Source organism: Pleurodeles waltl, chromosome 8, assembly GCF_031143425.1.
Source record: "Pleurodeles waltl isolate 20211129_DDA chromosome 8, aPleWal1.hap1.20221129, whole genome shotgun sequence".
NCBI classification, from domain to species: Eukaryota; Metazoa; Chordata; class Amphibia; order Caudata; family Salamandridae; genus Pleurodeles; species Pleurodeles waltl.
The window spans coordinates 1,419,907,168-1,419,934,133 of NC_090447.1; the positions used below are offsets into that span (position 1 = coordinate 1,419,907,168).

Sequence of the window (26,966 nt, forward strand, 5' to 3'; positions counted from 1 at the left end):
GCCTCATGGTCTCCTGCATAATGGTAGTGACACATGCCATATGGCATATGCAGGCTGTGCAGTGGGACTTGAAGTTCCAGAAGCCGCAGCATCATGAGAATCTCTGACCTGGTCCAAATCTCGAAAGGGACTGCAAAAGACCTGCAGTAGTGGCTTTCAAATTGGCATTGGTCAACAGCAGATCTCTCTCCCTTCCCTGACCTGATCTATCCATATTGACGGACACGTCACTTCTGGAATGGGGCGGCCCCATGGAAGAGGCGAGATCAGAGGCCTCTGGTCTCCGATGGAGTCTGGACTCCATATTAATCTTCTGGAGCTCTGGGCGATCAGGCTTGCGTTAAAAGCATTTCTTCCCTCTCTCGAAGGGAAAGTAGTGCAAGTGTTCATGGACAACACTACTGTCATGTGGTACTGCAACAAACCGGTTGGAGTTGGGTCCTGGATCCTTTGTCAGGAGGCGCTGCATCTCTGGACAAGGCTGGCACATCAGGACATCACCCTGGTGCTTCAACATCTGACGGGCTCTCTGAACGCAGAGCAGACGAACTCAGTCATCAATGCACAGCCGATCACAAATGTCATCTCCATCCGGAGGTGGCGCAAGGTCTTTTTCAGCAGTGGGGAGAGCCTTAGTTAGATCTATTCGCACCTCTGAGAACGCGCAATGTCCACTGTTGTGCACGTTGGAGTTTCAAAGGTGTCACTTGCTCAGAGACACTTTTCGGCTCGAGTGGAACTCTGGCCTTCTTTACGCCTTGACCACCTATACCACTTCTGTCCAGAGTTCTCAAGAAGATCAAGAACGACCAGGCCGAAGTAATCTTGGTGGCTCCAGACTGGACACAGAGTATGGTGTCCAGAGTGTAGGAAAATGGCTCCCTGTTGCAGTCACCCCCCACATTTTGCCTGATATTGATGCTGACTTGACTGAGACGTATACTGGGACCCTGCTAACCAGGCCCCAGCACCAGTGTTCTTTCACTTAAAAATGTACCATTGTTCCACAGTTGGCACATCCCTGGCACACAGATAGTCCCTTGTAAAAGGTACCAGTGGTACCAAGGGCCCTGTGACCAGGGAAGGTCCCTAAGGGCTGCAGCATATGTTGTGCCACCCTAAGGAACCCCTCACCTAACACATGCACACTGCCATTGCAGATTGTGTGTGTTGGTGGAGAGAAAAAGGCAAAGTCGACATGGCATCCCCCTCAGGATGCCATGCCCACAAAATACTGCCTGTGGCATAGGTAGATCACACCTCTAGAAGGCCTTACAGCCCCAAGGCAGGGTGCACTACACCACAGGTGAGGGCATAGCTGCATGAGCAATATGTCCGTACAGTGCCTACAGTGTGGCCATATTAAGTGTATGGTCTGTGTGTTTGTCAAAAACGAACTCCACAGCTCAATAATGACTACACTGAATACTGGGAAGTTTGGTATCGAACTTCTCAGAATAATAAACCCACACTGATGCCAGTGTTGGATTTATAAATAAAAATGCACACAGAGGGCATCTTAGACATCCACCCTGTATTTACCCAATCCTTCAGTGCAGGACTGACTGGTCTGTGCCATCCTGCTGCTGAGAGACGAGTTTCTGACCCCATGGGGTTGAGGGCCTTTGTACCCTCTGAGGCCAGAAACAAAGCCTGCTCTGGCTGGAGGTGCTTCACACCTCCCCCAGCAGGAACTGTAACACCTAGCAGTGAGCCTCAAAGGCTCAGGCTCCGTGTTACAATGCCCCAGGGCACTCCAGCTAGTGGAGATGCCCGCCCCCTGGACACAGCCCCCACTTTTGGCGGCAAGTCCAGGGGAGACAATGAGAAAAACAAGTAGGAGTCCTGAGCTGAGGTGACCCCTGCAATTAGAAATCCTCCATCTTGATTTTGGAGGATTCCCCCAATAGGAATATGTAGGAAGTTGGCTCTGTATATACTATTTCAAAGTAAGAAATAGTGTGCACAGAGTCCAAGGGTTCCCCTTAGAGGTAAGATAGTGGCAAAAGTAGATAATTCTAATGCTCTATTTTGTGGTAGTGTGGTTGAGAAGTAGGCTTATCAGAGGGTAGTGTTAAGCATTTGTTGTACACACACAGGCAATAAATGAAGAACACACACTCAAAGACTTTACTCCAGGCCAATAGGTTTTTATAGAGAAAAATATATTTTCTTAGTTTATTTTAAGAACCACAGGGTCAAGATTTACAAGTAATACTTCAAATGAAAGGTATTTCACTCGGGTATCTTAGGAAGTTTGAATTATCACAATATCATGTACAGTTTTAGCAAAAATGGCAATAAGCTATTTGAAAACTAGACAGTGCAATTTTCAACAGTTCTTGGGGGAGGTAAGGTTTGGTTAGTTTTGCAGGTAAGTAAAACACCTACAGGGTTCAAAGTTGGGTCCAAGGTAGCCCACCGTTGGGGGTTCAGGGCAACCCCAAAGTTACCACACCAGCAGCTCAGGGCCAGTCAGGTGCAGAGGTCAAACAGGTCCCCAAAACGCATAGGCTTGCATGGAGAAGGGGGTGCCCCTGTTCCAGTCTGCCAGCAGGTAAGTACCCGTGACTTCGGAGGGCAGACCAGGGGTGTTTTGTAGGGCACTGGGGTGGGGGGCACAAGTCAGCACAAAAAGTACACCCTCAGCGGCACAGGGGCGGCCGGGTGCAGAGTGCAAACAGGCGTAGGGTTCGCAATAGGTTTCAGTGGGAGACCCCGTGGTCTCTTAAGCGATGCAGGCACGGGGGCTCCTCGGGGTAGCCACCACCTGGGCAAGGGAGAGGGCCACCTGGGGGTCACTTCTGCACTGGAGGTCGGATCCTTCAGGTTCTGGGGGCTGCGGGTGCAGTGTCTTTACCAGGCGTCAGGTTCTTTGAAGCAGGCAGTCGCGGTCAGGGGAGCCTCTGGATTCCCTCTGCAGGCGTCGCTGTGGAGGCTCAGGGGAGTCAACTCTGGCTACTCACGGGCTCGCAGTCGCCGGGGAGTCCTCCCTGTAGTGTTTCTCCGCAGGTCGAGCCAGGGGGGTCGGGTGGAGAGTGGAAAGTCTCATGCTTCCGGCGGGAAACGTGGAGTCCTTTAAAAGTTGTTTCTTTGTTGCAAGTTTCAGTCTTTGTGGAACAATGCTGCTGTTCTCGGGAGTTCTTGGTCCTTTTAGAAGCAGGGTAGTCCTCTGAGGCTTCAGAGGTCACTGGACCCTGGGGGACGCGTCGCTGTTGCAGTTTTTCTCGAAGTGAGAAGACAGGCCGGTAGGGCTGGGGCCAAAGCAGTTGGTGTCTCCGTCTTCTCTGCAGGGCTTCAGGTCAGCAGTCCTTCGTCTTCAGGTTGCAGGAATCTCTCTTACTAGGTTCTGGGGGCCCCTAAATACTCAATTTAGGGGTGTGTTTAGGTCTGGGGGGTTAGTAGCCAATGGCTACTAGCCCTGAGGGGTGGCTACACCCTCTTTGTGTCTCCTCCCTGAGGGGAGGGGGCACATCCCCAATCCTATTGGGGGAATCCTCCATCTGCAAGATGGTGGATTTCTAAAAGTCAGAGTCACCTCAGCTCAGGACACCTTAGGGGTTGTCCTGACTGGCCAGTGACGACTCCTTGTTTTTCTCATTATCTCCTCCAGCCTTGCCGCCAAAAGTGGGGCCGTGGCCGGAGGGGGCGGGCATCTCCACTAGCTGGAATGCCCTGTGGCGCTGAAACAAAGGGGGTGAGCCTTTGAGGCTCACAGTCAGGTGTTACAGCTCCTGCAGGGGGAGGTGAGAAGCACCTCCACCCAGTACAGGCTTTACTAGCCACAGAGTGACAAAGGCACTCTCCCAATGTGGCCAGCAACATGTCTGGTGTGTGGCAGGCTTGCAAAACTAGTCAGCCCACACTGGAAGTCGGGTATGTTTTCAGGGGGCATCTCTAAGATGCCCTCTGGGGTGTATTTCACCATAAAATGCACACTGAGATCAGTGTGCATTTATTGTGCTGAGAAGTTTGATACCAAACGTCCCAGTTTTCAGTGTAGCCATTATGGTGCTGTGGAGTTCGTGTTTGACAGACTCCCAGACCATATACTCTTATGGCTACCCTGCACTTACAATGTCTAAGGTTTTGCTTAGACACTGTAGGGGCATAGTGCTCATGCACCTTTGCCCTCACCTATGGTATAGTGCACTCTGCCTTAGGGCTGTAAGGCCTGCTAGAGGGGTGACGTATCTATGCCATAGGTAGTGTGAGGTTGGCAAGGCACACTGAGGGGAGTGCCATGTCGACTTAGTCATTTTCTCCCCACCAGCACACACAAGCTGGCAAGCAGTGTGTCTGTGCTGAGTGAGGGGCCCCTAGGGTGGCATAAGACATGCTGCAGCCCTTAGAGACCTTCCCTGGCATCAGGGCCCTTGGTACCAGGGGTACCAGTTACAAGGAACTTACCTGGATGCCAGGGTGTGCCAATTGAAAACAAAGGTACAGTTTTAGGGAAAGAACACTGGTGCTGGGGCCTGGTTAGCAGGCCTCAGCACACTTTCAAATCATAACTTGGCATCAGCAAAGGCAAAAAGTCAGGGGGTAACCATGCCAAGGAGGCATTTCCTTACACCCTTGCTTCGGCAGGGCCATGAGGCTTTTTCAATTTTATGTCTGCTCAACCTAATGGTGGCACCCGGTGGATGTTACAGCCTCTTAGAGGTTTATCACTTTTTAATACACCTGATATCAAGGAGATATCATTTGACGTACTCTGAAACAAAGCTTGTGCTTAAGAGTTGTTACCTTCATGTTACAAACCATATTATAAGTTGAGTTCTTTCTTGTATGCCGGTGAGCATTCATATATGTGCACAGTTGTGATTTGTTAACTTGTGACCTTGTATCATCTTTGGGACTTCAAGATTTTCCTTGTTTTGGTCTTAAAGGTATTATAATTTATAGCCATCACAGTTTGATGTATTTTCTACACTTTAGTGTAGACATTTACATAGTGTCAACATGTTCTTTGACCATTTCCCTTTCCTGTTTCAGTTTATCATGGGTCTTCACTGAGACGTATCTCTTTGTAAATTCTGTTCAGTATCTTGTATAGAATAATTCACATTATGCACTCTTTAGGAGAAGTTGTGCGCTTTTGCAATTGCTTTCAAGACTTCCTACTTTTTAGAAAGGTTTTACCCTCTTTAGAGGGTCTTCATGTTTTCTATGAAGATATTTATGTCTGATGTTCACGAGTCGGTTAGATGTTAATACCACATCTAGGTACAACTGTTTTCATCACAGGCCTTGCATCCCTAAGGTAGGGTGCACTATACCACAGGTGAAGGCACAGCTGCATGATTAAAATGCCCCTACTGTGTTTAAGTCCATTTTTAGACATTGTAAGTTCTGTGTGGCCATATTGAGTACATAGGCTGGGAGTTTGTCATTTACCAATTCCACAAATCCATGATGGCTTCACTGAAGACTGAGAAGCTTGGCATCAAACTTCTCAGCTCAATCAACCCACACTGATGCTAGTGGTGGATCTTTTGTAAAATGCACACAGAGGGTATCTTAGAGTTGCCCCTTGTATTTCACCCAACACTTAAGTGTAAGGCTGACCGGTCTGTGCTAGCCTGGCACTAAGAGGCAAGTTTCTGACCCCATGGGGTGAGAGCCTTCGTGCTCTCTGGGGTCAGGAATAAAGCCTTCTCTGGGTGGAGGTGCTTCACACCTTCCCCCTGCAGTAACTGCAACACTTGGTGGTGAGCCTCAAATGCTCCTGCCTTGTTACACTGCCCCAGGGCACTCCAGATAATGGTAGATGCCCACCCACACCAAGCCCCACTTTTGGTGGCAGGTCTGGGCATAAACTTAGTAAACACCAGGAGGTGTGCCCATCCTAGCTAGGACCACCCCTCAAGTATTCAGAGGCGAGATGAACCCCTCCTGGCAGAATCTTCCATATTGGTCTGGAGGACAGGGACCCATAGGGTTAGAAATGTGCCCCCCTCCCCAAAGGGAGTAGGCACCGTAAGGGTGTAGCCACCCTCAGGGACTGTAGCCATTGGTTACTGCACTTTGACCCTTGTCACACCCTTAAATTTAGTATTTAGGGGCACCCCTGAACCTTTCTTTTCTGATTCCTGGCGACATAACAAGATGGAGGTCCGAAGAGCTGCACCAGCAGATAACACTCCAGACAGCAACTGATTTGGCCCCAGCCCTACTAGCCTTTCTGCAGCTTCTAGAATCCTGCTACAAGACGATGACTAGTCCTGCAGGACTCGCGACCTCTACAAAACCCCAGAGGACTGCCTACCTCCCCAAGGACCAAAATCTCCCGAGGACAGCGGACCTATCCCCAATGAACCATCAGTTCAGAGAAGGTTCCCAGGCAATTCGTAGCTCGAGTACATCCTGGGTTGACCCCTCCTGGCCAACAAGGCGACACCTGCAGCCTAAATCCAGAGGACGCCCCTGACCACGACCAGCTCCGGTGAAGATTTCCTGATGCCTAAAGGTACCCTGGCAGCCGCAGCCCCCTGGCCTTGGGGAACCCAACCGACGGTCCAGCAACGTGCAGTGTGGTCTCCACTTACCTGTCCACCTGATGCTTTTCTTCAGTCGACTCCCTGGCCAATGCCTGCAGCATCTGTGTCACACCCGAGGTTCCCTCATTGAAAGGCATTGGGCGCCCGATGCTGTTTGAACCCTGCACCCGCCGCCCCTGTGCGGTTAAGGGTGTGTTTTTAGTGCTGGCCTGTGGGACTACCTCCCCCAGTGCTGAATTAAACCCTCCGGTCCGTGCCCTGAAGTCGCTGGTACTTACCTACAAGCAGTTACTTTCTGAGCACACCCTGTCTCCATAGGACGCCCAACACCAACTTTGAAGATTTCTGCACCCGGCCGGCCACGTGATGCTAGTAGTGCACTATTGGTGTCTACCGAAACTGTGCCCTGTGGACACCTTAATCCCCGAAGACTGGGATTGTAAATTGAGGACTTACCTGTGAGGTTTATTGTTACTTTTCTTCCCCTAGGATTACTTTGCTTCCTATTAGAAATTGCAATGTGTCTTCTTTTGAAATTGAAAAGTATTGCTTACCTGTAAACTATTTTATTCGTGAATTCTAAAAGTGTATTTGATACATGAAAGTGATACATACTTGAAACTGTACTTGCCTGCAGCAAGTTCCTTTTGTTTCTAGAAGTAAAGCAACAAGATATATTTTTGATATATAAAAACATTGACCTGGAGTTAGTCATTAAGTATGTGCCTCATGTCTTGACTGTGTGTGTACAGCAAATGCTTAGCACTACCCTCTGATGAGCATAACTGCTCGACCACACTACCATGATAGAGCGCAGTAGTATTATCTACTTTAGACTCGGTAAAGCCTCTGGGGATCCACTGGCCTCTGTGCACACTGTACCATACTTTGGTATACTATATACAGAGCCAGCTTACATTCAGATGAGTCTTATTCATTAAGAGTCACATACTTAATTTGAATTCCACCACACTACCAATATATTTTTTTCATACTTGCAGTTTTTATTCAGATTCAAAGAAAAAAAAAAAAAAAAAAAACATAAGTATTGGGATGTGTGTGTGTGTATGTATGTATGTATATGTATGTGTATGTATATATATATATATATATATATATATATTCGATGGCATGTGTAGCTGCAATTACACATGCTGTGCATTATCCTGCCATCTAGTGTTGGGCTCGGAGTGTTACAAGTTGTTTTTCTTCGAAGAAGTCTTTTCGAGTCACGAGACCGAGGGACTCCGCCCTTTCGGCTCCATTGCGCATGGGCGTCGACTCCATCTTAGAATGTTTTCTTTCCACCATCGGGTTCGGACGTGTTCCTCTTCGCTCCGTATTTCGGTTCGGAAAAGTAAGTTAGGTATCGGAAAATACGACGGTATTGTTTGCACTCGGTACCGGGTTAGTGCTAGCACATCGACACCGAAGAAAGAAGCGCTCTGGCGGCCCTTCAGGGCTTCCACTCCTCAGCAGGGCCTGGTCGGCCCGACCGCGTCCATCTTCAAACCTCATGGACCGGACCCCCTTCCGCTTCTGCCCCAACTGCCACGCAAAGTATCCTTATACAGACCAACACTTGGTCTGTAATCTGTGTTTGTCTCCCGAACACAAAGAGGATACTTGCGAGGCCTGTCGGGCATTTCGATCTACGAAGACTCTGCGAGATCGAAGAGCTCGAAGACTACAGATGGCGTCGACACCGGCCGGGAACATCGACGTCGAAGAAGAGGAGAGATTCTCCATTTGAGATTCGGACTCTGACGAGTCCGAGAGTGAGCAGCCGAAGACGCAGCAAACCGTGAGTAAACCAGCCCCGGCAAAGACTCTCACCAAAATAATGAAGGCCAAGGGGACGCCACCGCCAACAGGCCATGCCTTAACCCGAAAACACAGTGACTATCATCTGGCCTGAAAAAGCCCTCCCAGCAGCCGAAGACATCAGACTCCAGTCGAGATACCGGCTCCGACCAAACTCTGCACTGAGAGTTCGGCACCCCGAAAGTCAAAAAGGTTTCCTCGGAGCCGAAAAAGACTTTCAAAGATTTTGGTGCCGAAACATGTGGCTTTGGAGCCAAAACAAGGCTCCTATACAGAAGAACAAGGCCTTTCAACACAATTACAAGGTCATAGATTTGAACAAGAACTGGGCATGGGCGAGCCAGACCATACCCAGAGGAGGCTGCATATACAAAAAGACACAGGGAGAATCAGAACTCTTCCTACAATAAAGATGAAGCGCAAGCTCTCATTTCAAGAAACGGAAATGCAGCCAAAAGCGAAAGTGGCTAAAGAAAAGACACCACCACGGTTCTCGCCACAGCAATCGCCATCACATTCGCCACATCTGTCCCCGGTAGCAACACCCCCAATGATGCAGTCACCAACGCACACAGGGATGAGTCAAGATGACCCGGATGCATGGGATTTGTATGATGCACCGGTCTCAGACAATAGTACTGATTGCTACCCGGCAAGGCCGTCACCACCTGAGGACAGCACTGCATACATGCAGGTGGTTTCAATGGCAGCTACATTGCATAATGTAGCATTGCATGCAGATCCCATAGAGGACGATTTTTTGTTCAACACCCTGTCATCTACTCACAGCCAATACCAAAGCTTGCCAATGCTGCCAGGCATGTTAAAACACGCCAAACAGGTGTTTCAGGACCCAGTAAAAGGCAGAGCCATCACGCCTAGGGTGGAGAAGAAATATAAACCTCCCCCTACTGACCCTGTGTATATCACACAACAGTTAACTCCTGATTCGGTGGTAGTAGGAGCAGCCCGGAAAAGGGCAAACTCCCAAACTTCTGGAGACGCACCACCGCCCGACAAGGAAAGTCGGAAATTCGATGCAGCAGGCAAGAGGGTGGCAGCACAGGCAGCCAATCAATGGCGAATTGCCAATTCTCAAGCTCTACTGGCACGATACGACAGGGCACATTGGGATGAAATGCAACATCTCATTCAACACCTACCCAAAGAGTTCCAGAAACGTGCCCAACAGGTTGTTGAGGAGGGCCAAACTATCTCCAACAACCAAATAAGGTCGGCTGTGGACTCAGCAGACACGGCGGCAAGGACAGTAAACATGGCTACGGACCTCCGGATTTAAGCCAGAAATTCAGCAGGCTGTGCTGAATATGCCTTTCAATGAACAACAATTGTTTGGGCCGGAGGTGGATATGGCAATAGAAAAACTGAAAAAAGACACGGACACGGCCAAAGCCATGGACGCGCTCTACTCCCCACAGAACAGAGGCACTTTTAGGAAGCCACACTTTAGAGGGGGGTTTCGTGCCCCAACCACAGAGCCTTCCACCTCACAAGTCAGACCCACTTATCAGGGCCAGTATCAGAGAGGAGGGTTTCGAGAACAATATAGAGGTGGACAGTTCCCTAAAACAAGAGGGAAATTCCAGAGCCCCAAAACCCCACAAACTAAACAGTGACTTCAATGTCACAAACCCCCACCACGCAACACCAGTGGGGGGGGAGACTGACAGAATATTACCACAACTGGGAACACATAACTACGGACGCATGGGTCCTAGCCATTATCCAACATGGTTATTGCATAGAATTCCTACATTTGCCACCAGACCTGTTACAACTAGAAGTCCAAGCATTGTTACAAAAAGAAGTGCACTGTTCCTGCCATCTAGTGATGGGCTCGGAGTGTTACAAGTTGTTTTTCTTCAAAGAAGTCTTTTCGAGTCACAGGACAGAGTGACTCCTCCCTTTCTGCTCCATTGCGCTTGGGCATCGACTCCATCTTAGATTGTTTTCCCGCACAGGGTGAGGTAGGAATGGTAGAATGAGAATAGTAAAGATGTCCATGCAATGGAATAGAGATGTATGTACTTAGTTTACTCTATAGTAATGTTTATTTACATATATACAATTTCTAATTGCAACTTCAACGGCTACAGGCTCCCAGGGAGGAGAGAGGGCGCATGTGAATCTGCAGTGGAACATGCCACGAACAGATGTACACTGGGTAAGTGACATTTTCCGTTCGATGGAATGTGTAGCTGCAGATGCACATGCTGTGCATAGACTACAAAGCAGTAATCCTCCCAAAAGCGGTGGTCAGCCTGTAGGAGTTGAAGTTGTTTGAAATAATGTTCTTAGTACAGCCATACTACTATGGCTTGTTGTGTTGCCAACACATCTACACAGTAGTGTTTGGTAAACGTATGAGGTGTGGACCAAGTGGCTGCCTTACAAATCTCTGTCATTGGTATGGTACCTAGAAAGGCCATTGTTGCCCCTTTATTTCTAGTTGTGTGCCTTTGGTGTAATGAGTAGTACTCTTTTAGCTTTTAGGTAACAAGTCTGTATGCATTTAACTATCCAGCTTGCTATACCTTGTTTGGATATAAGGTTACCAGCATGGGGTTTCTGGAATGCGACGAACAATTGTTTAGTTTTACGAAATGGTTTTGTTCTGTCTATACAGTACATTAGAGCTCTTTTTAGGGTCGAGCCTGCGTTGCATGCACTCGCGCATGCGTATCGCAGCGAGACGCTTTAGTGTTTAGAAAAGGGCTCGGAGCCCTGTCGACATCACGTCAGTGTTTTTGATTGGTTCGTGGGCTTGCCTAATAAAATCTGCTTGCTTTCATTAGTCGAAGGCATGCATACGTCATGCCTTTTCTGGTGGCTAGCCTTCCTCCAGCGCATCGACCAAGTACAGAAAACATGCGACGCCCGCTGTTTTCTGTCCGGCTCGTGGACTAATTTTTCTCGAATTTACTAGCGCGATTTCGCTTGGCAGAAGTCAAGCGCTTTACATAGTTAATTGCACTTTTTCGGGTTACGTACATAAATGCACTTTTGCTGATAGGTGAAAAGTCGGGTTAGGAGTTTACAACGCTATAAGCTCTAACATGAGCAAACGCGAGACCCGTTGCATTGCAAATGCTTGTTATGTCTAGTATATGCAGTGCTCTTTCTGCTACTGAGTCTAGCTGTGGGAAGAAGACTGGAAGTTCCACTGTTTGGTTTAAATGAAACGGTGAAATGACCTTTGGTAGAAATTTTGGATTTGTGCGGAGAACCACTTTATGTTTGTGTACTTGTATAAAGGGTTCCTCAATAGTGAAAGTCTGTATTTCACTAACTCTTCGTAGTGAAGTGATAGTCACTAGAAATGCCACTTTCCAAGTTAAGAATTGGATTTGACAAGAATGCATGGGTTCAAAAGGTGGCCCCATGAGTCGTGTAAGTTCAGTATTAAGATTCCACGAGGGTACTGGTGGTGTTCTTGGCGGTATGATCAGCTTTAGTAGTCTAAATAGTGGTTTTGTGTGTTTAATCTGCAAGTAAGCAGAGACTGCAGTGAGGTGAATTTTGATGGAAGAAAAAGCGAGATTTGCTTTTTGTAGGTGTAGTAAATAACCCACAATGTCTGGTATGGAGGCATCTAACAGTGTGATTTTGTTTGCTTGGCAGTAGAAAACAAACCTTTTCCATTTATTAGCATAGCAATGCCTGGTGGTAGGTTTTCTTGCCTGTTTAATGACTTCCATACACTCATTTGGAAGATTTAGATAGCCAAACTCTAAGACTTCAGGAGCCAGATTGTTAGGTTGAGTGTTGCTGGCTTGGGGTGCCTGATCTGTTGTTTGTGTTGTGTTAACACATCTGGTCTGTTTGGGGGTTTGATGTGAGGTACTACCGAGACGTCCAACAGTGTGTTGTACCACGGTTGGCGTGCCCATGTTGGTGCTATGAGTATAAGTTTGAGTTTGTTTTGGCTCAGTTTGTTGACTAGAAAAGGAATGAGTGGGAGGAGGGGAAAAGCGTAAGCAAATATCCCTGACCAATTGATCCATAGAGCATTGCCCTTGGACTGAGGGTGTGGGTACCTGGACGCAAAGTTTTGGCATTTTGCGTTTTTTTGGTGGCGAACAGATCTATGTCTGGTGTCCCCCACTGGTGAAAGTATTCTTGTAGTATCTGGGGATGTATTTCCCACTCGTGAGTTTGCTGGTTATCTCGACTGAGATTGGCCGCTAATTGATTGTGAATGCCTGGAATATATTGCGCTATTAGGCTAATGTTGTTGTGAATTGCCCAATGCCATATCTTTTGTGCTAGGAGGCATAGTTGTGATGAGTGTGTTCCCCCCGTTTGTTTAGGTAGTACATTGTTGTCATATTGTCTGTTTTGACGAGAATGTGTTTGTGAGCTAGAAGAGGTTGAAATGCTTTTAGTGCTAGTAAGACTGCTAGCAGCTCTAAGTGATTTATGTGTAGTTGTTTCTGTTGACTGTCCCATTGTCCTTGTATATTGTGATTGTTGAGGTGTGCTCCCCACCCAATCATTGATGCATCTGTTGTGAGAATGGCGTGAGGCACAGGGTCTTGAAAAGGCCGCCCTTTGTTTAAATTTATAGGGTTCCACCATTGAAGCGAATAGTGTGTTTGGCGGTCTATCAACAATAGATCTTGGAGTTGACCCTGTGCTTGCATCCATTGTTTTGCAAGGCACTGCTGTAAGGGCCGCATGTGTAGCCGGGCGTTTGGGCAATTGCGATGCATGATGCCATCATGCCTAGGAGTTTCAGAACAAATCTGACTGTGTAGTGCTGATTTGCTTGTATATTTGGTACCATGGTTTGGAATGACTGTATCCTTTGTGGGCTTGGAGTGGTAGTCGCTCTTTGAGTGTGCTCCCAAGTATTGTTGTAGTTGGGATGGTTGCAAGTGTGATTTTTGGTAATTTATTGAGAACCCTAGTGTGTGTAGGGTATCTATTACGTACTGTGTGTGATTTTGACACTGCTGTTGAGTGTTTGCTTTCATTAGCCAATAATAGAGATATGGGAATACGTGCTTGTGTTATCTCCTTATGTGGGCAGCTACTACTGCGAGGCATTTTTTATATACTTCGGGGGCTGTTGTTATCCCGAAGGGCAATACTTTGAATTGGTAATGTTTTCCCTGTATGACAAACCTGAGGTACTTTCTGTGAGATGGATGGATGGGTATATGAAAATACGCATCTTTTAGATCCAGTGTTGACATGTATTCTCCCTATTTTAGTAAGGGGACTACATCTTGTAGTGTGACCATGTGAAAGTGTTCTTATTTGATCAATAGGTTGAGAGTCCTGAGATCTAAAATTGGTCTTAGTGTTTTGTCCCTTTTGGGAATAAGGAAATATAGGGAATAAACCCATGTTCCTTTTTGTTGGTGAGGTACTAGTTCTATGGCTTGTTTTGTTAATAGCGCCTGCACCTCTGTTTGTAACATTTCTAAATGCTGCGCCAACAGTTTGTGCGCTCTTGGGGGAATATCTGGAGGAAAATGTGTAAATTCTATACAGTAACCATGTTGGATAATTGATACGACCCATGTGTCTGTGGTTATGTCTGACCAATGTTTGTGGTAAAATCTTAGTCTTCCTCCCACAGGTGGTGTGTGTTGGGGGAGGTTGACGGGCAAGTCACTGCTTGTTATTAGTGGCCTGTTTAGTGGGCTGAAATTTTCCCCTTGACCTTGGGAATTGTCCCCTGAAGGATCTGCGAAACCCCCCTCTCTGATATTGGGATTGGTAGGTGGGTTTTGTCTGAGAGGTGGATGCTTCTGAAGGCTGTTGCCTGAAACCCCCTCTATATTGCGGTTTCCTGAATGTCCTTTTATATTGGGAAGAGTAGAGCGCGCCCATGGCTTTGGCCGTGTCACTGTCCTCCTTCATTTTCTCGATGGCTGTGTCCACTTGTGGTCCAAACAGTTGTTGTTGATTGAATGGCATGTTAAGTACTGCCTGTTGTATCGCCGGTTTGAACCCTGAGGATCTTAGCCAAGCGTGTCGTCTAATCGTTACTGCCGTGTTCACTGTTCTTGTGGCAGTGTCGGCAGAATCTAATGCAGAACGTATCTGATTATTAGATATTGCTTTTCCCTCTTCTACCACTTACTGAGCTCTTTTCTGATATTCCTTGGGGAGATGTTGGATGATATCGCTCATCTCGTCCCAATGAGCTCGATCATAACTTGCAATAAGGGCCTGCAAATTTGCGATGCGCCACTGATTGGCAGCCTGTGACGCTACCCTTTTTCCTGCTGCGTCGAACTTCCGACTCTCCTTATCTGGAGGTGTTGCATCTCCAGATGACTGAGTTGGCTCTCTTTCTCACAGCTCCAACCACTACAGAGTCCGGGGGCAACTGTTGTGTGATGAACACTGGGTCCGACGGTGGTGGCTTGTACTTCTTTTCCACCCGCGGTGTGATGGGTCTCCCTTTCACAGGCTCCTGAAAAACTTGTTGGCCTGGGAGCATATGCAGGCTTTGGTAGGAAGCATGCGTTGTGGACAAAGTATTAAAGAGAAACTCGTCCTCCAGTGGCTCTGAATGCATGCTTACGTTATGGTATACAGCAGCCCTGGCCAAGACTTGGGTGTATGAGGTGCTATCCTCAGGTGGCGAGGGTTTTGAAGGGTAGCACTCAGGGCTATTGTCCGACACGGGGGGATCGTAGAGGTCCCAGGGGTCTGCATTGTCTTGCGACTGCACAGTGTGTGTGGGTGACTGTGCGCGTGGCAAGAGGTGACACTGTTCTTTGTGGTGAATGTGGAGAAGAAAGTTCTGGTGAAAAATGGCGAGTGGGCGATTTTTCCCAGGGCACTTTAGCCTTTGGCTGTTCAGTCTCTGATCGTCCCTGGAAAGCCAGTTTTCTTTTTAATTTGAGAGGAGGGGCAGTTTGGATCTTCCCATTATCCTTATGGATCTGTATCCTTGCCTGTGTTTTGTCAAACTCTTCCATTTGAAGTTCCTCCTCAAATCTTTGTCTCTCCTTTAGTTGTTTAGAGAGTCCATGTTCCTCGGTGTACAAGGCTTTTTTCGGCTCCGAAGCGTTTTTTTTCGAAATGCCCATGTTGATGGAAGGCCTCGGCTCCGAAAGGCGAGTCGATGCCGAGTTTTTTCGGTGACGGATTCTCGGCTCGAGTCGGAAGACTTCGGCACAATTTTGCCCCCCCCCTGCAAACGAAAGCATCTCATCCCAATGGCAAGCAAGACGACATTTGATTTTCTTTGGGTTTTGATTTTACATTTGGGGCACGAGAGCTTGGCTAACTCCCAATATCGTCCAACTTGAAATGGTGAGCGGCTGCACTTTTTGGACTTTGGTACGTTGCCACCTAGAAAAATCTACCAGACCTAGACACATCTGAAAACTAAACATCTGGGTGAGTCCAGGGTGGTGTGCTTCACATCCTCTTTGGTTCCCCCTCAGTGTTGAAATTTTTTTGGGCCCTTCCCTGCTACAGGCACTTGGCCCACCTACACAAGTGTGGTATCATTTTTATCGGAAGACCGAGGAGAATGTTGGGTGGAAGGAAGTTTGTGCTGGTGTGGTGATCCCACACAGAAATGTCAGGAAAATGAGATTTTCTTTATAGCTAAATTTGAGGTTTGGAGGGGATTTGGGGTAAGAAAACACTGGGAGATGCACACAAGTCACACCTCCCTGGACTCCCTCGGGTGTCTAGTTTTTAGAAATGTCTGGGTTTGGTAGGTTCCCTAGATGGTTGCCAAGCCCAGGACCAAAAACGCAGGTGCCCCCTTGCAAAAACAGGTAGTTTTGTAATAGATAATTTTGATGTGTCGATGTTGTGTTTTGGACCCTTCCCTGTCGCTGGCATTGGGCCTACCCACACAAGTGAAGTACCATTTTTATTGGGAGATGTGCAGGGAATGCTGGGTGCAAGGAAGTTTGTTGCTTCCCTCAGATTCCGTTAATTTGCAGCACTGAAATGTGAGGAAAAAGTGTGTTTTTAGCCACATTTTGAGGTCTGCAAAGGATTCTGGGTACCAAAACCCAGTGAGAGCCCAACACTACTGCCCTCCCTTTTCCATATAGTTGCCCCTACCCACTTCCCCTTCATGGTCTGTCATGCATCCCTGCCAATGCTGGCATGCCCTGAATGGTCAGCTTGTTGCCCCTGCAACTCTAGCCGCTGCCTCCTCCTACCTGCCCACTGTGGTCAGCCTGCTGACCATAACCACACCGCCCTGCCTTTCATGGTCAGTTGCTGTCGCAGCCCCCCTTCCCCAAGCCTTCTATTCTCTGTGCCAGTGCTTTTGTCTGAACTCCCTGCCCTCGATGGTCCATTTTGCTATCTCTGCCAATGCCAGCCTGCCGTCCATGGTCAGCTTACCCTGGACCTCCATTCTTCGTGTGTATGCCCATGCCTCCTTCCATATGCCCTGCACAGTCTGCTGTGGTCCCACTGCCACATCTGACTGCCTGCCCGGTAGGCTTGTTCCCCCTGTCCCCTTCCTCCCTGTCCTCCTTTGTCTGCGTGCATTCCCTAAAGCCTTCCATCCTGTCCTCTATGATCTGTTGGGCAGCCTCTGTCACCTGACTGTCCTCATTTTACCTTTCTAGAACACTAACCATATTTTTTTTTTTTTTTTTACAAAGAGAAGCCCTCATTTTGTTCTTTTCTAAAAGCTCTTGTTTCAAGTTTTACAGCTTTGAGCCATCAAGATGGCTTCAGGTGTGCCACACGTCTGTTATAAATACAGTGTTAACGCTCTTGTAGTTCATTAGAACGCTGCATTAAGCTGCAGTAGAACACTGGAGATTTAACTGACACAAGGCACCTTCTGTTGAAAGTTTTTCACTCTGCATGTCAGAATGTTTTACTGACTTGGATGAGAAGTACATATGAGAACTTATAAACATTGTGTTCTCATTTAAACTTTATAGAGCACTAACAATACTTTTCATGACATAATGTGCCTGTATGAAGCTGGCCTGGTGTGTGGTGAGTACCTATGGTATTATTACCTTAAACCAGGTCCAGGTATCCACTATTAGTGAGGTGTAGTCAGTGTCTAGGAAGCCAGACTCTCTAGAGGTAGCTGTGTATGAGCAGCCAAGGCTTATCTAGGAGACATGCAAAGCTCATGCAATACCACTATACTTACACACAGGAAAGAAAACACTAAGGTGTTAGGAAAATAAAGGCTCTTTATTACAGTAACACAATCACTAAAAGAATGGATAGGCAATCCTCCTATAGGATGTAAGTAAACACTATGGCCCTGATTCTGACTTTGGCGGGCGGCGGAGGCCGCCCGGCAAAGTCCTGCCGACAAATGACCGCACCGCGGTCAAAAGACCGCGGCGGCCATTCATACATTTCCGCTGGGCCGGCGGGCGCTCTCCAAAAGAGCGCCCGCCGGCCCAGCGGAAATGCCCCTGCAACGAGGATGCCGGCTCCGAATGGAGCCGGCGGAGTTGCAGGGGTGCGACGGGTGCAGTGGCACCCGTCGCGATTTTCACTGTCTGCTCAGCAGACAGTGAAAATCATGGTGGGGCCCTGTTAGGGGGCCCCTGCACTGCCCATGCCCCGCGGCACCCCCTACCGCCATCCTGTTCCTGGCGGGAGACCCGCCAGGAACAGGATGGCGGTAGGGGGTGTCAGAATCCCCATGGCGGCGGAGCGCGCTCCGCCGCCATGGAGGATTCTCCCGAGCAGCGGAAAGTTGGCGGGAGACCGCCGACTTTCCGTTTCTGACCGCGGCTGAACCGCCGCGGTCAGAATGCTCGACGGAGCCCCGCCAGCCTGTTGGCGGTGCTCCAGTGGTCGGTGACCGCCAGGGGTCAGAATGACCCCCTGTGTACTGTAACAATCAGGAAAAGGAATTAAAAGCAATAGAAAACTGTGAAAAGCAATAGGCAATACTGAAGCCCTATGAAGGGAACCAAACCATATACTAAGAAAGTGGAATGTGGAGGTTAGGCCCCTCACCCAAGGAACTGGAGGCAATAGAAAATCCACAACATAAGTACCAGAGTTCCCTCCCAGTGACCAGGAGTAAAGAGGTAAGTTACTAGTTATCCCAACACCAACCAAAAGGAATTCAGAGAAAGATGTTGCAAGACCCAGAAAAGACTGCAAAAACCGAAGGCGGATCCTGGAAGAAGGAGACCTGTGGAAAGAGGGGACCAAGTCCAGATCTCATTGAAGTGTACGGTGGTGGCAGGAGCCACTACCTACTCGCTGGTGGATGCAGGAGTTGGTTGACGGTGGGCCGACGACGGTCAGCACTGAGGCAGATAAAGAGTTTCTGGGTAATGCAGTCGATGTCCCACGCTGGATGAAGGATTACAGTTGATCTGTGGTGTGGAAAAAACGCTAACAAGCCTTGGCAAAGGCAAATGTGGCGGTTGGCGGAAAGTGGAGCTGTCGGGGACCAGCAAGGTCCAAGGAGGACTCATCTCTCGGGGATCCCTGGTGACCCTCAACAGTGCAGAGAGTCCAAAGAAGAAGAGGCATGGAGCTCAGGAGTCACAGAGGTCCACACAGCACACCTGTGGAGAGGTCCCACGTCACAGAGGAAGCATGCAGAGGGCTGCGTGTCGCAGGTAAGAGTTCTGGGGGTGGGGGCTACATGGAGCCTGAAGATCCCTTGGAGGAGACTCCAACAAGCCTTGGTAGCTGCCAGAGGTTAGTTGCGGTTCCTGTGACCAAAAGTCGAAGTAAACGTTGCAGAGGATTTCTGCCGGAGTCTTGCATGTCGAATCTGAGGACCCATCCAAGAGGGAGACCCTAAATAGCCCTGGAAGGAGGATTGGTCACCTCTCAGGGTGACCACCTATCAGGAGGGGGCTGTGACGTCATCTGCCTGACCTGGCCACTCAGATGCTCCCAGAGGCCTCTGCCCATCTTGGATTCAAGATAGCAGAATCAAGGAGCCCTCTGGATGAGCCTCGGGCACCAACCCTGGGGTGGTGATCGACACAGGAGTGGTCACTCCCCTTTCCATTGCCCAGGTTCGCCCCAGAGCAGGGACTGGAGGTCCCTGAACCAGTACAGACTGGTTTATGCAAGGAATACCAAATGTCCCCTTCAAAGCATACCAGTGGTTTGGGGAGGCTGCCCCTCCCAAGCCATGTAACATCTATTTCCAAAGGGAGAACGTGTTATCTCCCTCTCCCAAAGGAAATCATTTGTTCTGCCTTCCTGGGTTTGAGCTGATCAAGCAGCAGAAGGGCAGAAACCTGTCAGAGGGTGACAGCAGCGTGGACTTCCCGGAAAACCCCAGAAAGCTGGTAGGAGCAATGCTGGGGGTCCTCTAAGGAGCCCCCAGAGCGCATGGAATCATACAACTAATACTGGCAACAGTATTGGGCGTATGATTCTGACATGTTTGATACCAAACATGCCCAGGTTCGGCATCACTATTATGTAGCTGGACATAAGTAGTGACCTATGTCCAGTACACATGTAAAATGGCGTCCCCTTACTCACAAAGTCTAGGAAAATGGGGCTGGAGTTCGTGGGGGCACATCTGCTCATGCAGGGGTGCCCTCACACACAGGTACCTGCACCCTGCTCTCTGGGCTAGGAGGGCCTACCATAGAGGTGACTTGTGGTGACCTGGTGCAGTGATCTGAAGTGAAAGGGTGCATGCACCTTTTCACACAGGCTGCAATGGCAGGTCTGCAGACGCATTTTCCTTAGGCTTCCCTCCCATGGTTGGCATAGTACATGCTGCAGCCCATGGGGAACTCCTGGTGTCCTAATGCCCTGTGTACCATATACTAGGGACTTATATGCCAAATGTGGGGTGTTTGTGGTACAAGCAACCAAATGTAGAGGGAGAGAGCACAGTCACTGGGGTCCTGGTTAGCAGGATCCCAGTGAACACAGTCAAAACAAACTGACATTAGTCAAAAAGTGAGGGTAACCATGCCAGAAAGAGAGTACCTTATTTTGTTCACTTTGAAAGCAAATGCTTTACGTTTTACAGCTATGACTCCATGAAGATTGCTTCAGGTGTGCCACACTTCTATTATGAATACAGAATTTTAGTAGCTCTAATTGTTCCTTAGAACGCTGTATGGCGCTGTAGTATAGCACTGGGGAATCAACTGAAAGGCTCCTACTGCTATTGGAGCACGTTTTACTCCGGATATCAGACTTGATTCTCACCTGACTGAGGAAGAAAGTGTAAATTTATAGAAAATGTGCTCTCATTTTTGCTTCTGGCGCACTTTCCGTAACTTCCATGAGAAATTAGTTTGGCACCACCAGCAAATGATTTGTATCGCGACTAAAATCTATCACCCTTTATATGTGATCCTTTTTGTGACCCTCAAAACCCCCATTCATTACAATACATTTCATTTGGAAACATCACCAAAAGCCCTGTAATGGCTGCCCCAACATGTTGTTCATTCTCTGTCAAGCCAATCAAGGGATGCGTATTTGAGACCCTACGTGCAACTTTAGGTCAGGCTGTGCTCACTCTGCCCCCTTGTATACTTTTTAAATTTGTTCTTAGAATGCAGGAACCATGTCCCTGAGTCCTCTAATAGCTGGCCATGATATATTGTTAATGTTGTGGCCAGCCAATCGGGATAGACTAGTTCCTTCAAAATAACTCCTTCATGACTACTCCAAGCTCCTCTTTAAATGCTAATTTCTCTAAAACAACTGAAGTGATTTATACCAAATACCGAAAAGCATGATATCTTGGTAAAGTTCTAACTTTCTGCCACATTTTGTGTAGATCTGTTTCCAAAATATACTATGAGAATTTATACTGGAAACCTGTGTTTTGGAATCCTTCTGTTTTTCTTGGCCTTCGTTTGACAGATCACCTTTAAACTTTCCAGGAATGAGCTGAGGTGGCTGAACCTCCTTTTTTTTGGAGGGGAAGTTTCACGGAGATTCGTGAAATGGTGCCAAAGTTATTAGCGAAACTGTGACCTAACGTTAACTACACAGTGGTGACCTCCACAGTGTAATACTCGAGTATAAATATATTTATATTTTTATTTATATGGAGAGAGAAAGCGTCCTAGTTTTTCTTCTGCTATCACCTCAAAAAAAAAGTTACTCAACATATTCTAATAAGGGCCTGTTTTAGATCATGATGGATGAGTTACTCCATCACAACGGTTATGCCATCCATTGAAATAAATCCTGTGGCATTTATATTTCGCCAGATGGGATATCCATTGCCGTTATGACAGAGTAACACGTCCGCCGAGATCTGAATCAGGCCCTTAGTCTATGAACATGGCACATAAGTGAGTCACACATTAGAAATAATGGAACTGTAGAAATAGTTTTAATTATTGTACTTCGTAGTAGCCTCAATTGTACATAATTGACAATTTTAATAATGTTAAAATGTGTTATATAAAAAAAATAATTGTGTATGATTTTGCAATGTACTTTATTTCAGATGTCTTGCAGTGTAGGGATACTTACAGTGTGAAATTTGTCTTCCCTAATTAGGATTCTGCTAATATATTTGATACAGAAAATATAAAGATACCTTCAGAGCTCCCTTCAGGTAACATTACATTTTCAGTGAATTCTATTTCTTCTTAGAATTTGAATCATGAGGAAAGTGAAAAATGTCTTACCGTTCACATTGAACATAAAGTTTTTTTGAAATAGGTGATGTGGTGTAATAATGTAGGCTGAAAACCTTATAGTGAAATGTTCAATCTTCCCTTTTCTCATCTGTCTATGATTGACTGAGTCTCCCATTCACCTTTCTTTAATTGCTTAATGTGTGGCAATTGTTCATTGTTCTTTTCTGCATAATATCTAGTTTATGTCGCACCATGTGCGTTCAAGAGCACAGCACGTGTTCAGCTCTTAAAACAATTATCAGACATACAGTACAATACATGGTAAGGCACATGCCAATAAGTAGCCTAATCTCATTCTTTAGTAAAGTTTTTAGTGGCTTCTTTTTAGTTTTTAATTTTCCTTCATAATGTTTATAATAATCTGTCATGCGTTGTTGCAGGATCTTAAGGTTTGGCTCCCTTTCGAAAAATAGGTTTGTATAATTCACAGGAACTTTTAATGATATTCTGCCAGTTTCGAGAGTAAACCTCCTATAACATGGCGATGTTTCAATTACCTATAGTAGTTTTTATTACTCTCAATTTCTCCAACATTGGATTTTTCAAGATTTGCATTCTCGTTGGTAAGCAAGGAGTTGCACAGTAATCTTCAAATCTCTTAAGGCATTTTTACACTACATAAATTTAGTAACCATGCAACCTCACGAAAAAAGACCAAACTTTAACCAATGAGGCAAAAGCAGTCTGAACACCACTCCCACTACAGACTGCATACCTCAGGTGTCTACTATACATTATATGAAAGGAAGTCCTTTCAGACATCTGCTCTATCTTCTGCAGTTTGGCATGTAATTCTTAACTGGTTTCTTCCTCACCTGCTGGCTCTTTATCTTTGGAGTCTGTTGTCTTTAGACTTTTCACTTTTTTCTTCTGCTTCAGAAGGAGTCCACAAACTAGCCACCTTGAGTACGTTTAGCTACTGAGACAAAGGCCCTCATTATGTACATGGCGGGATGCCCTGCCGCCAATCGTGCCGGCAGTCAACAAAAGACCGGCAGTGGCGGTGGTCGTCATCCCGCCAAATAATGACGCATGGTGCCTCACTGCCAGGGATGGTGGTGAGGCCCACCATGCTGGTGGTCGTTGGCGCGGTTAGATGCTGCTCCACCCTTACCGCCACATCACTCCCTACACTGCCATGCCTATAATGAAGCAGTTATAGATGTGGCCGTGTATGGAGAGGTGGCGATGGCGGCGGAGCAGCATCCAGGGAGCCCATTCCCTCCCGGAGCAGCGCGACAGAAAAGGTAAGTGCTGTCCGAGAGGGAAGGGGTGACTGAGTGCGTGGGTGTCTTGGGAGGGGGGGGGGTGGAATGTGTATCTGAGTGCATGTCCGTGGATGTGGGGTTTGGGGGGGCCTTTATGTAGGGGTGGGGGATGGTGAGGGTCGGGGTGGGGGGACCTGCATGGGGTTTTGGGGAAGGAGGGTTGAAGGGGTCGATTTTTGGGATTCGGGGGCTGGGGGCTGTTATAGGGGTTTGGGGGGTGGGTAGGGATTGTGGAACGGGGGGAGGGGCCAGGCATGTCACATACAGGTGACAGGAATGATTATTCCTGTCACCCATATGCTTTCTGCCAAGGATTACCTGGCGGGGTAACTTGCCAGGGAATCCCTGATGGAAATGGGATCGTAATCCCACCCCTTGTCCTGCCTCCACCGCCGGGCCGAATGTGCTCAGTTGGCCCGGCAGTGGACTGTGGCCTGGCGGTGGGTGGTAGTGAACTGGCTGCTTTGCTCCCAGTTCACTTTTATGTTCAGAATATTGCGGTCTGGACCACCATGCTGTTGATGGTAATGACTGCCAGCGTAGCGGGCCAGACAACCATGTTCATAATGAGGGCCAAAGTTTTTTATATGGAAAATCTCCAGAAGAAAAACATCTATTGTGTCTATTTTCTGCATAAGGCATATGACAGCAAACATATATAGCATTTTCAGCAAAGACTCTAAGTGAGATGGTTGACTTCTGAGGTTGCTTTAGTAGAACTCTAGAGCTGAAGACCCTCCATCATTTGATGATAAGTCACTTATTCTGCTTATTCCAAAATGCCACCCCAGTGATGTTTGGAGGAAGATAAAGATTTTAAAAGTGAAGTATCAGCTGAGGAACTCACTCTTGCGTGAAATCTCTGTGTAAGGCCACAAAAACAACTGACAGGAAGCCTGACAGTCCAGCTGAGGCTCCCTCTGAAGTGTCTTCTAGGGTTAAGTTCCAGTCGTCTGCATAGTCGACAGAGCTCCGTTGATGTTCTCACTGGCGGCAGCAACGCCTCCTTAATCATCTGCTATTCTGCCCCCATTGACAATATCATCACCATCAACAATTTAGTCACTGATGATGAGACTAACAACCTTGCTGACAGCAGTACTTTCTGTAAACCCTCTGTTGACTTGACTTGTCCATAACTGCGCAGTTAACAACACTTCCACCACTGAGGAAGCTGCATACCAAAGTAGCCACTGTGGCTTTATGTAACAAGTTCCTGTATCATTGATCTGATGTCTGTTGCTAGGATAACTAATAAATCTTACCATAGACCAAAAGGTCATTTGCGTTCAGTGACCTTACTCTGACATGAAGGTGACTACAGGCTGATCCCAATTTATTCAGCAGAATTGTAAAACAGCACCACCTTGAAGCTTAGAGTACACCCATGAATCTTCCTCATGTGTATCTCACGTGGACAGTACAGCACTGGGCAACAGTAGGGGAAGGTTTTCACCAAAACTCTCCAGAACCAGAAACCGGTCCAAAGTCCCAGGCAGTTAGGCCGCAACACCATGCCACAGCCAAACAAACCCCAACTGTAGAAGGGCTTGGGCAGCATTTTAAAGAGGACAGTGCCAGAAGAGACTGTAAAAGCTGGAGAACCAATTGTTTATGAAGGATAATTGGTTCTTGCGGCAGCTTCTTGATGACAGCCTAAGTTGTCTGGACAGGAATGTGGGGCAACATTTCCATTTCCCCAGGAATAGTAGTACCCTTGCCATATTTGTCCCAGAACAAAAGTTGCAGGTAAACAAGATGACCGAAAGTGAATGAATATAAATCCAAGTAATGCAAGCAGAGAAGTGAAGGAAATAGATTGAAATAGGGCCCTGTACCACACAGAACACACCAGAACGAGAAAGAATAGAGACTGAGAACAAATGTGTCTATGATGGAGACAACAGAATGTGACAAAACAGGCTTTTTGCAGGTTCACCCTCACTTTTTGCCTCCATTGTGACTACTAGACACTGGTGTAATAACTCTGAACTTCCCTGAGCCCCTCTAATCAGGACTCGGTACATGTGCTTTGTCCCTTTAAAGGGTACATATATGTTTGCCTTATTCCCAATTGGCATAGTTTGACTTATTTGGGGATTTCACATGTGTTGCTGAGCTTTCTTGTGTGGGGACTAAGTCCCAGACTGCTGTGCCATAAGGATGAGGGGCCAGCAAATTGCTGCATTCCCGTCATTGCCGCCGACACTATTAAGTGCCCAGAGACATCCCGTGGATGCGCACGGGCCCCAAGGTGGGCCCATCCTGTGACCGTCAGCACCCGGAAGAGGCTTGGCCACCCCCTTAACATCCTGGGATCCTTAACTAAGTTGGTGAGTGCTTTATCTTAGAGAGATCTGAGGTTTCTTTAGCTCCCTAGCTTACTGTTGAGCTCTGTGACTGCTGGATTGTAACACTACCACTAATCTGAGCTGAGGCAGCCATAGGGAAGAGACCAAGGACAGTCAAATCCATACTGTCCTCCTGTAACAATGCAGTGGGGGTACTCACGGACAAGATTGTGTGTGTCGAGGATCAACTTTCCAGGAACTGCCAAGCTATCACTCCATCTAGGAGTGTCCCACTGGACATAGGAGAAGGTGGAGTGTCACCTATTGTTAACCTCCGAAAACCCAGTTAATCATCTGCAGCTACCCAAAAGCCTTATAACCATGGTAGGATACCATAAGACCTCAGAGCCCGCTTTTACTGAGGATACGATCAGTACCTGTAGTGAAGGGGCCAGACAAAAAAACAAGAAATCATGCTCAGCTAACTTAAAACAAATCCGGTAGTAAATCTGGAAAGGGAGTAAATAAAGGTCTCACGGCACATTCATCTGAGATTCGCATAACCGTTAAGACAAAAAAGGATGCAAGTAGCCTCCAAGATTTTCATCCTAATTTGGACCTTAAGATTTCGTCAGCTCTTGACACATTTGGCTCATAAATGTCTGCCCTGGAGCAGATGCTGGGAAGCTAAATGGGTCTTAGGCCTTGCACTTCCACTGATAATGCTTTTACTCAGGGTTTGTCAAGGTGCACTCAGTCCTCTGCTCATCCTGCAATCAATAATGGCATGAAAGCCCTTGATGACCAATCTTTCACCCAAATTTAAAGGTTTCTGCTGTATGCAGTGATCGCTTAGCCCCCCAGATGGGACCCAGGCATAATTGGATAACTAGCGTCCCATACCCCAGTGACTCTAAAGGTCCAACTCCTGTAGTTACTTAGCCTCCTCATGCGACCACCCGAAGAATACCCCTGTACTAACGTCATACAGTTAGATTCTCATAATGGTGAATTTGCACCCCCCCCAGGAGTAGGGACCAAGACAACTTCCTGCAGCTTAAAAATAAGGTGGCACCCTGGTTGATGTCTAGTGCTAATCCAGCCCAGCCCCTATATGACAAGATTATAATGTACCGCAGAGTTGATTGGATAGGACCCTCTAAAAAAATGTTTGTGGGTGACTGCATAATAGCACATTTTTGTAGTGCTCTGTGGATAGGTCGTATCCTTCACACACTTGAGTCAAAAGGTTCCACCTGGGACAGAATTTCAGTATTCCCATTGGTATTCTTACCTCAACCCCATTCTCTTAGGCTGGTGTGTGGGTGGGGGGACCGTACTCCAGTCAGTCCAGCCCACCGGATGGCTCAGTTACTCACAAACCTCAAAGTAAACTTGCGAGCATACCGTTCAGCAACCGATTTGAGCCCCTAATTCAGCTGGAGGAAACTGACTGACCTTCGCTCCTGATGAGGG

At 47.4% G+C, this 26,966-nt stretch overlaps 1 protein-coding gene across 1 annotated transcript in view; it reads left to right on the top strand.

The window, feature by feature from the left end:
- The window catches only part of LOC138248710 (E3 ubiquitin-protein ligase TTC3-like), a 1,210,547-nt gene that overhangs the window by 381,908 nt on the left and 801,673 nt on the right, over window positions 1-26,966 (top strand). Inside the window, exon 15 of the mRNA XM_069202542.1 lies at window positions 21,789-21,846. Coding sequence (XP_069058643.1) covers window positions 21,789-21,846 — 58 coding nt within the window. The remainder of the gene's footprint in view (window positions 1-21,788; window positions 21,847-26,966) is intronic.